The sequence below is a fragment of the Sinocyclocheilus grahami genome, unplaced genomic scaffold, assembly GCF_001515645.1.
Source record: "Sinocyclocheilus grahami isolate Dianchi unplaced genomic scaffold, SAMN03320097.WGS_v1.1 scaffold1168.1, whole genome shotgun sequence".
NCBI classification, from domain to species: Eukaryota; Metazoa; Chordata; class Actinopteri; order Cypriniformes; family Cyprinidae; genus Sinocyclocheilus; species Sinocyclocheilus grahami.
The window spans coordinates 160007-170970 of NW_015506347.1; the positions used below are offsets into that span (position 1 = coordinate 160007).

A 10964-nucleotide genomic window follows, 5' to 3' on the forward strand; every position below is an offset into this window, starting at 1 on the left:
CCTCAACAAAATCACCTCAGTTATTCTAGAATGATTCATTCTTTCCAAATATAGCTATTCAAGTCATCTGGTGAATTCCTGCATTTTCTCACATCACAGAAAAACAAAACATCTTAAAATCCAATATCGTGCAGCCCTATCGACCAGTATGGGTTTCTCAATGACTGCTTCACTTCAAATCACTTTGTTTGGTTTCCCTAAACCTGAAATCGCGCTATCGTTGTGCAGGTAGAATGAGAAAATCTAAAACGCTGAATCCATGCATTAACTAAAGCATCGTATTCTGTGCCGGTGGGCTTTTTAATTATTTTTACAACAGGACTTTTACTACGGTTCTGCATCCGTGCTGTGTCAGCATGCTTCTACTACAGGAGCTACTCTATCACCACTAACAGCCTGCCACAGCCAGCATGATCCACTCATTATACTGAAATCCAGTGCTATATTTGTGTCGGTCTGTCTGTTTACAGGCCTCTCACAACCTTAAAGGACATGTTCTGTTAGGATAGTTTATATACTGCTAGGTTTCGCTGCACCACTGTCACGTTCAATGACTGAGAGACTGGTATAAACAACTAATTTCACACATACTAGTTTAGGTAATATCTCCGGAGAATTATCTCCTCTGTGAAGTGGTGTGGCAACACTGTCTCTTATCTCCTCACCTGTCAATCTTACATGCAGTTCTGCAATCCCTCCTCTAGCCTCCTTTAACACCTCCTCTCCTTCTCGCTCTCGTTCGTTTTCTGTTACATTAGAGCGCTGAGGTCATGACAAGAACGTGATTTCTGCCTGAGCATCCTGCTTCCTCTGTGTCTGCTGAGGTCTCTGTCTCTGCCGCCCTCCCGGTCTCGGCCGAGGTGGGTGCGCGGAACGAGCCCTGACAGAAAGCGCTTGGCTCTGCTGGTCATGCTCTCTCGACGGGCCACTGTGGGGGACCCCTCTGTCCAGCCGGGCCCCAGGTTGTGGCCCCGGGCCGCTCTCACAGCCGCTTCCAGTAGGTCATTAGTGCGGTGGTCCAGAGAGACGGAGAGCTCCAGATACAGGCAGCCAAACATCATTGCGCTGGAGTGCGCCTCTGAGAAAGAAAGAGAGAGAGAGGTTGAGTGATACAGACGCAGATGGAGTTTGACAATCTCTTGTCATATCAACACAGATTAGCGTTAGATAACTGAATCAGTTGAGTGGGACTTAATGGAGCACAGAGATGCCGTAGGAAAAGAGAAATAAATGCTAAATGCTTGCTGTATGTGTGGGAGTGTTTGTTCGGAGGTGTGTGGACAGGATTGAATTAGATCACTTTAGATGATCTAGTCGACTAGACTGCACCATTGTGGATGAGTGACATGACCTGAGAGAAGAAACAAACAGACGAGGAGGAGGAGGAGGAGACTGAGAAAACTGAAAAACAGACAACATTTATCATTCCAATCCAGAGATGACATGTAGTATCGTAGGGGTTGTATCATGAAAAATGTAAAATAAAGATTTTAGTTTCAAGTAATACACTTTAGCACTTAATTTTTCCTCAGTTCAAAGACTTTACTGAAACCAGTGTTATTTTAGTATTATTTATATACTATATTTATTAATATTTTGAATTAGCATTCCTTTTTATAGTTCCAGTTTTCATTTTAATTTTAGTTCATGTTTTAGTAACTTTATGTGCTTTCGTCATGTTTATTTTCAAATTTTTTTATAGCCTAAATTTAGTTTTAGTTATATTAGCACTTTAACAAATGAAAATGAGAAAAATTCTAATAAGGTAATAATTTTAATTAAATCTATTTTATTTTATTTAACCTTAATTTCAATTAACTAAAACAATAATTAATAGCTCAAGTTTTATTAAGGGGTCATATGATGGGATTTCAAATTTATTTTTCTCTTTGGAGTGTTACAAGCTCTTGGTGCATAAAGAAGATCTGTAAAGTTGCAAAGACTAAAGTCTCAAATCCAAAGAGATATTCTTTATAAAAGTTAAGATTCAGCCACACCTACCTAAAACGGCTCGTTCTAACACGCCCCCACATGTCTACGTCACGATGTGCATAACGCCGCCCAAATGTTCATGCAAAGAAAGAAGGCGTAACTTTTCATTGTGTGTTTCATTGTGAAAGCGAAACTACTTTGTTTGGCCTTTCAAAAGAGGATGATAACCTCTTCATCACGCCTGGAGCTGATTCGTGTTGGTCGCTGAGGAAATACATCAACTTCGCGCTGTGGATCGCCTGATCGGCTTTCACCATGGATGAAGCGGAGTCCAGCCCGGGGTCTTCACATGTGGTTGCCGCAAGCCCGCCCGCCGCCGCTCACTCAAGCCGGCCTCCGCTCACTTTAGCCCACCGTGTGTGACGCTGTGTTTCGTTGTGAAAACGAAACTACTTTGTTTGGCATGGAGGACTGTTTCCTGATCCTGGTAGAGTAGACTACAATGCCGGCTGTTCTGACTCACAGACTGTAAGTACGTTTTTATATTTAAAGAATTTGCCACTAACGATTCAAACGCGAGTTTTGAGCAGTGTAGTGTTTGTAGTTTGTAATTTCTCCGATTACAAATGCAGACATGGTTTTAAGTTTACTCAGCACGATGCAATGCAATGCGTAAAAAGACAGTATAAGTCATTATAATCCTTAAGTATGTCCCCACTGGATGCAAAAAATGCCTCGTTTGTAATGGGTTTTAATGTTTTTGTCTCGTCGCTCTGGCCGAGACAAGGCATCACAGTATGGTGAGGGGCATAACATTTCCGTCACATGCTTGAGGTATTCGGCCAATCACAACGCACTGGATAGCTGGCCAATCAGATTACACCTCGCTTTTCAGACCGATGAGCTTTGTAAAAATCGACGCGTTTCAAAAAGGTGGGGCATAGAGGAGAAACAATAATGTACAGTATGTGGAAAATAATGTGTTTTTTGAAACTTAAACCGCATAAACATTTCATTACACCAAATAAACAAAATAATGTTCTTTTTAGCAACATCATTTGACCCCTTTAATAAACAATAACAACACTGAAACAAGGCAGGTTGTTCAGAAATCTGAACATTCACACACCCACATTTACACGTCAACTACGCCTATTCAGTGTTCAGCAACTTGGCCTGGCCTGACAAAGTAAAGAAATTATGAAGGATAGATTAAAAAACAAAAACAAAACAAATAAATAAAAATAAGATGATGGTAATATTCAGTATTATTTTGTTATTCTTGTACCAAAATAAGAAGATACTATTACAGTTGGTACAGTGTGTAACTAATGGCAAGCCCAACCAAACATTGTGCTGATCCTGGCATCATATCCTTTTGAAAGATCACAGCTATAGAAAAAAGTGACTGATGTTTATTTTTACCATGATCATTTCGATTCAACCTTAGCAGTTTGTGTGACACATTTCAGCACGGATTGTTTTGTGAATCTGTCACTGGCTTTGCAGAGAGACTGTTATTGTAGAAGCAGTGGCAACTAGATTGGATCCAATAGCAAACCCATTACATAAGCAAGGCCTTAAAGTTACAATAGCAAATAAAGCTTATTTAATTAGGATCCAGTATTATTTGTTGATACCCCATTTTTAAATAACATTATTTTTACATTGTGACAGATTCACAAAGAATACAGAAACAAAAAATACATGATCGCTAAAAGGTTTGGGGTCAGGATTTTTTTTTTTTTTTGAGAGAGAGAGAGAAATTAATATTTTTATTCAGCAAGGATGCATTCAATTGATCAAAAGTGACAGAAAAATTTTTTATTTTCTAACTTTAGCATATGTGTGGCATATGTGTGTGCACATAATACACACAAACACATGCCAAAGTTGCTTAGCATAAAATGCAAAAATTAAAAATTGATAAGGGACAGAGGTTAAATTGAATGTGAGGGTTGAGGTGGGGAAAAATAAACAGACTTAAGGGAAAAAATAAATGCTAAAAAAAAAAATCACATATGACCCCTATAAAATGGACCCTGTTATCTTTATTTTAAAAAATGAAGGGAAACCCATTTGTTCTGGCACAACAGACAGGAGATTTATCACATGTGTGTAGCATTATGGTCCTTCAGAGTTGTAAATTCTGTTTATTGCTATAGACTCATCTTCTCCAGTATAAGGTTGGGCATCTCTATTTCAATGATTTAGTCAGTATGACCTTACAGCATGTACGCATCCAATGTCTGTTAGCCTGTTTAAATAAGGCTTGAATGTCAGCTTCAGACAGCTGACTCGCAAATACACCATGTAAATTAAACCCATTTACATGAAGCTGAGTACATAGCGAGTGTGTGCTTGTGTGTTCGTATTGGATACAGGAAGATAGATGCAGACAGAAAAAGATTCTAAACATTTCCATATCAATGGCCACACTGGCTACAGCACCCGGAGGAATAAATGTGCTGAGCACAGATGTGTCCGCATAACTGTCCTCTGAACTTCCTATAAGGTCCTTTTCTCCCTGCCACACCCATCTTACGTGCTTGCTAGTGCTTCCTACGTTCATACTTAAGGTTGAAGATCTGAACAAACCCCTAAGCCTAAAAGTATTCAACTTTGGAGCATAACTCATCCCACACAGTTTGTGCCCCAGACATGCATGATTCATTCACATTGTGCAGCTACGTATATGAGAATAGTGCTATCAAGGTCTCTTTAAAGGCACTCTTAGCCATCTCAGTAACATTCTCAGGCAGATATTTCCTGTTTTGCATGAATTGCAATAGACCATCATCTCTAAAATCTGAACACAACAGTATCTTAAATATTGTATCTGTAGCCAAAATCACATAAAAACATGAAATTTTTTTTTCAGGCCAGTACCACTGAAAGGAAACATGTAGTAAAATCTTGGAGATTGTACGGTTTTTTTTAAATGTTTTTCTAAAGTCTCTTGTGCTCACCAAGGCTACATTTATTTGATCAAAAATACAGTAAAAAAAAGTATGAACTTAATTTTATTATAATTCTTAACTTAATATCATTATTAATATTTTTTTCTATTTTAATATATTTTAAAATCCAATTTATTCCATGTGATGCAAAGCAGCGACTACTTTAATCTTCAGTGTCATATGATCCTTCAGAATTCATTCTATGCTGAAATCATTCTATTTTAATCAATATGGTGATTTGGCGTTCAAGAAATATACAGATAAGAATTGTATAAAATGTATATATATTAATAAATGGCCTCAAATGTTGGATTTGCCATTACTTTGCCCTGTTGTTGTTCATAACTATGGTAGATGAACAGCAATGTGAAATAAACAGAAGAATACAGCTTTTACTAGATGTATTTTTCCAAAAGAACAGAGCACCTCTGATGTTGTCCTTCCAGTGGAACCATCCTGTTATCAGCTCTAATACATTAAAGTGCATGCACACCATTTTCTTAATGATTACAACACACTAAGCTTCTCTGTCCTCTTTCCTTATCCTCCTTATCACAGTTCTGCAAACACATAGCACAGGCGGTTCACTTCACCACGCAGGCGAAGGAGAGAATTAGAGAAAGAAAGGTGTGAGGGAGAGAATATGAGTGCATGTACCAGCATTGGCATACATATACACACACACACATAAAGATAGTAACACCAGCACATTGTGGGTGAGAGATAATACAGAGCGAACGTAAAAAAATTTCCCAAACATGCCAAGTGTGACAAACAGATGAGAAGAAAAGAGGAGAGAGAGAGAGAGAGAGAGAGAGAGAGAGAGCCAGACGCATTATGCCAGTTTTACACTGAGGGGACACGTGCCCCTTCAGAGTTTTTGAGCCATGTATTTTTTTAAATGCTACTTTTAATACTGCATATTTAACTGAAATTCTGCAAACAATCATATATAAATGTAAAAATATATATAATTTTAAATTGTAAGCAACCATCCTCCCATGTGTATTTTAAACTAATTTTTTTAATAGACCGTTTTCAAATACACTGTTGGTAAAGAAATACATTTGTTTAAAATGATGTGGCAGAAACTTAACAGTTGAACTAAATTCTGCCCGCTGAGAAAACACCAGCAAAGCTCATCTATATTCCATATCAGCCCTAAATGGCCAATGTGCCCACTTTACAAATGCACATCTCCTAGCAGCACCTGTTCATGTCGATAAGCTGAGTGATTTTTCTTGCCAGCAATCCATGAAGCCCCTTATATAAGCACAGCCAGATGGAGATAGAAGCATTTAGACAAAAGCTGAGTCATAGCAGCAAGGTTAATATAGATGACTCACAAGAGAGGCAGAGGTGGACCACAGGGAGCCTTGTGTGGACAAAATACCTGCTGAATTACAGGATCCGTACTCTAAATTACTGTATTGAAATTGCTCATACATTTTCCCTCAATTTTCTGCTTATTTTCAAAGTACTTAAAGTCATAATTTTCTAATGCATGTACATATTGTGAATTATTCATCCATGCATGTTTTATTATTATTATTAATTTATATTGACCCCGTCATTTTTTTTTTATCAAAATGTCTTAAGTCGATCCTCTGGCGAAACTTTCTGGTTATGTATGCCGGACTTTTCCAATTGTTTAGTCTGCTTAAACCTAGCCCTTTTCTTACAACTGACAGCAAGCCCTATATTTTCTTTTCGAATAATACAATTAACTGAGGTGAACGTCATAATAACAGAAAGCACGATCTGTCACTACTTCCATTTCATAGCAACTTGAACATACAGACTCCATTTATACTTTGTTTTATTGATGATTCCAGCCTTTGCACTGCTTTCCAGTTGATCCACTTTTATACCTTTTAGGAAATTTAAGATTAGGTTTGAAAATCTCCCATTGACTTTTGTTCAGCATTCACAATCTCATAAGATTACACTGGACACCTTCAGCATGACAAAAAAGCTGGCTTGCTCTTTACAGTCACTTTTGATCAATTTAATGTATCCTTGCTGAATAAAATCCTAATTTCTTTAACCAAAAAATCCTGACCCCAATTTTTCAACAGCAGTGTATCATGAATTAATTTCTATGTTTTTAATAATTACATATTTTGAAAGTATTTGGACTATTCTGACCATTAAACCAACGCCTATAATGTTTCCATTATAGACACAGTGTAATTGACTGGTGTAATTCTAATATCTCCATCTCCAATTCCAATTGGTCCTTTTCCTTACATCTAGTTGCATTCTGAATTATAATTGGTCTTTGTGTTCTATTTATATTGCATTACTAGCATATTACAATTACTATCAGTCTATCTTTCTCTGTCTTTCTGTATTTGTGTTTACAAGGTTTCATATACTATAAAATGTTATTCTTCCATTTGACCCTATTCTTTTAATTCCCTTTAAACTCCGCCAGCTATGCAGCAAATCAAGTTGAATTATGGGATCTGTAGCTCAAGGACTTAGATTAAAAACAGGCCTACCCTCTGTGCTGATCTCACGGGAGCGCACAAGGTCACTCTTGTTGCCCACTAGGATGATGGGAGTGTGTGGCAGCGTCTCCCTCAACAGTAGGCGGAGCTGAGCGATCCGGTGGAAGCTACGCCTGTCCGTCAACGAGAAAACCAGGATGCACACCTCACACTGCAGAGTGGACAGCTCCTGTCAATCAAATCAAATCCAAACACAGATACACGAATTACATCATAACTCAACCAAGAAGATTCAGTGCTTCATATACATGTTATTTATAGAGCATTAGCTAGATGATTATTTGTCATTGGTACAGTAGGCCAGTAAAAGCCTGTTCACACCCAGGATAAACTATAACGATAATGTTAAAGACAAAATTTTGAAAATCATTCTAATTCTATGACACCCACATCACAATCACAGAGGAACAATATCACTGGAATCACTTTCAGGATGATTTTCTCTGGTTGATAAATTATCAAAACATTGACAGCTGATCAGAATCCACTCAACTTTAAGAAGCTCAAGCATTTAAAGCAGCAGACGACATAACTGCAACTTGCATAAACAGAACAGAATGTTTTCGTCCATTGGTGTGGACGCTAATATCTTTATAGTTATCGTTCTTAGTGTGAACGGGCCTTAAGTGGAGGACAGTTTTTGCTTGAGTGCAGCTCAGGAGTGTTTGTGTCCATGAAAAAGAGGATTACTGGGATTTCAAGAGGATAAGCTCAAATCTACGATGGCTTTGTTGTTGTTCCAGCTCTTAGTTTTGCCGCCGCAGAGCTCAGGTGTGTTCAAAATGGCAGCAGATGCCTCAGTCAAGCGTTTACCCCCCTAGAACGCCACAGCACATCACCACAAACAGTTTACAGTGCCAAAGTACAGCCACACCGGGGTCTGGCTTTCTCTTGGTGACAGCTATGACAGGGCGGCTGTCACTCTATCTTTAACGAATTGAGAGAAGAAAGAAAATGCTTCCGTCCCCTATGGACCGCTTCCTATTTCATCTCCTAAACAGAAAGAGGAACAGATAAATAGATGGAAAGCCTGTGTCCTACATCCCTAACTCCCCAAAGGCGAATTCAAGCCCTCTGGAGAGCTGCCTAAAAAATTCACATTGCAGCCGAGCCAATCGCACTTGGCCCCGGAGCGTGAGATTCACACAGCCACAGAAACACAGAGTTTCTCTGGAGGGGAAGAGTCTAGTGGGGCGGAAGCGGGAGAGCAGAGGGGGGCTCGGCCACCTGCCGCAACCCCACACAGGAAGGGCACAGGGAGGAGGTTGTCTCCTTCGAGGAGCGGACACGTATCTTGATGAACGGTGAAGACAGCACGACATGGTCGATAGTGCTCCTCGTGATGAAGGGGATCTCTGGGGCCGGATGGGCAAAGTAAAAGGTCTTTCCATCAGAGAAACAAGACAAAAGCATACAGCGGTCTCTAAATAACACCATCAAACTCTTCCGCTGCAATACAGGCCCATCTGTCACTGTCTGCCCTTTCGAGGCCAGATATACACACAGAATCATAGCTTTTAATGGCACAGAGTACACACAGGCAGGTATGCATGTGAAAATTGTATAGCCTACAGTGATAATGCAACACACACTCGTACCTATACTGCTCTTTAATCGCACAAACTGTTTGATTATGGTCACGAAACACACACACGTACACACAAATCCCTGCCATGCTGTCAGCAAATATGCCTGCCAGTTTTTTTGTCCTCATGTGCAGATTTAGATGATTAAATCCAGCACTCTTAATAGATGCTAAAATGGTCTATTTGTCATTAACCTATAACAGCAGGTTAATGAAATGATACTCACTAATCCAGCTAAAATGTTCATTCACACGACATGGTGCTTTTTGTATAAACACATTTACTGTTATGAACTCCTTGTGTGTGTCAGGAAGATTCATTTTGTATTTATGTTGCAAAACGACTTAATTAAAAAGGAGCAAAATATCATTCTAACCAATATAATTCTAGAATCTCACACTGAGCAGATTATTTAAACATATCTTGTTTAAAGCTGTAGTGTGTAACTTACAGGCAAAGTCTCATTTTAATGTGCAGAGACCATCATAAGTAAACAATTTGAAGATTGAATTTCTATTAGAGTCTAAACACCGTGGTGATTTCAGCATTGCTTCTGTTAGTGGTAATGGCAACATTAAGTGCCTTTAAGTCATTTTGGTCGGAGTAAAATTACTCTCAAAACAAGATTTTATATTTCTTTCTATGTTTTTCAGTGCTAATTCAACATAATGAACAGCAAAAGATGCACATTAGGTGTGTCATTTATGCTTTATTGGTATATATTATCATTCTTATGCTTCCACAAAGAATGGTGGAAAATATAGTAAGATCGCACAAGTGTTTCTTCTTACAGACCAGCAAAAGTAGTAGTGTGTTATTGCTATTTCTCATCATCAGGACATAAATTACGCACAAACTACATGGTTCCAGATCAATATTAATCATACATCACAACTTATAATAATCAATAACAATTAATCTTTTACATGATACTCAGAAAGCATTTGCCAGACGCTTTTATCCAAAGTGACTCACATTGCATTTGAGGTATATGTCTGATCAGCTGATGCATTCCCTGAGAAATGGACCCATGATCTGTTTGTTTCTAGCACCATGCTCTACTGCTTGAGCTACAGGAACACAAGAGCACAAGAGCTGAAATAATGAGGTTTTGCCAATAGCAATTAAAGTGTTCATGTGTGCTCAACTTATACATATGATCATTCCGATATGACTGGAACTCACCAATAGAGCTGTTTAGTCATGATGTTAGTTTGTTGGCCAACTTAGAAGGCTAATTTGTCATTGGTTCCCTTAAGTATTTTTAATTATTTATTTTATTTTTTAAATGTTGGTTTTCTAATTAGTATAGGTCTGTGGTTAGCATTACTTGTGACCGGGGTTTTAAAAACACAAGATGCTAAAGTTGGACTGAAGACTGAAGGGCTGAAATGGTTATTCGATTAATCAAGCATGTCCTTGTAGTAGGCATAGTCTGTATTTAGCAAAATATGTTTAACAAAAAGATTTGACTTAAAGGTATGATTGTGTGTCGTTTATGTTGTACTGCAAAACATTATAAGTCTCCTAATGTAATGTTAACCACAGACCTAAATTACTCATAAATCTAAAACTGTAAAAACAATTTTTAAAAATTAAATTCCAGAGGGAACTCATGGTTTACAAGCTGTACAGCTCTATCCTTTCTTTTTCAATCCCCTTTGGTGCCACTAGTGGTACAGAAATGATCCATTCCAGCTTTAAAACTCTGAAATAGTTTCTCTCCATTCTGTTGCTAAGCCTTTGGTTGAGAACAAAATTAGTTCATAAGAGGTCATAAAGCAGATTAGAATCTGGGCAAAACATGGCATTAAAATATCCCTCAACTCATCTCTGACCATAAACTCATTCCCAAGAACTGTGTTCCTACACTAACACACCACAAACACACCTTCTTCTTGGCACAGGAAGACAGATTACACAGAAATCAGGCCAGATCCTGGTCAATAAGCCAATACAGAGAAAACCCAACA

At 38.3% G+C, this 10964-nt stretch overlaps 1 protein-coding gene across 1 annotated transcript in view; it reads right to left on the minus strand.

Moving 5' to 3' along the window:
* Nucleotides 1–307: 307 nt before the first annotated feature.
* Nucleotides 308–10964, minus strand: part of LOC107567555 (GTP-binding protein REM 2-like) — a 20731-nt gene continuing 10074 nt past the window's right edge. Inside the window, exons 4-5 of the mRNA XM_016253245.1 lie at nt 7397–7574; nt 308–1078 (exon numbers count right to left, since the gene is read on the minus strand). Coding sequence (XP_016108731.1) covers nt 750–1078; nt 7397–7574 — 507 coding nt within the window. The 3' untranslated portion in view covers nt 308–749. The remainder of the gene's footprint in view (nt 1079–7396; nt 7575–10964) is intronic.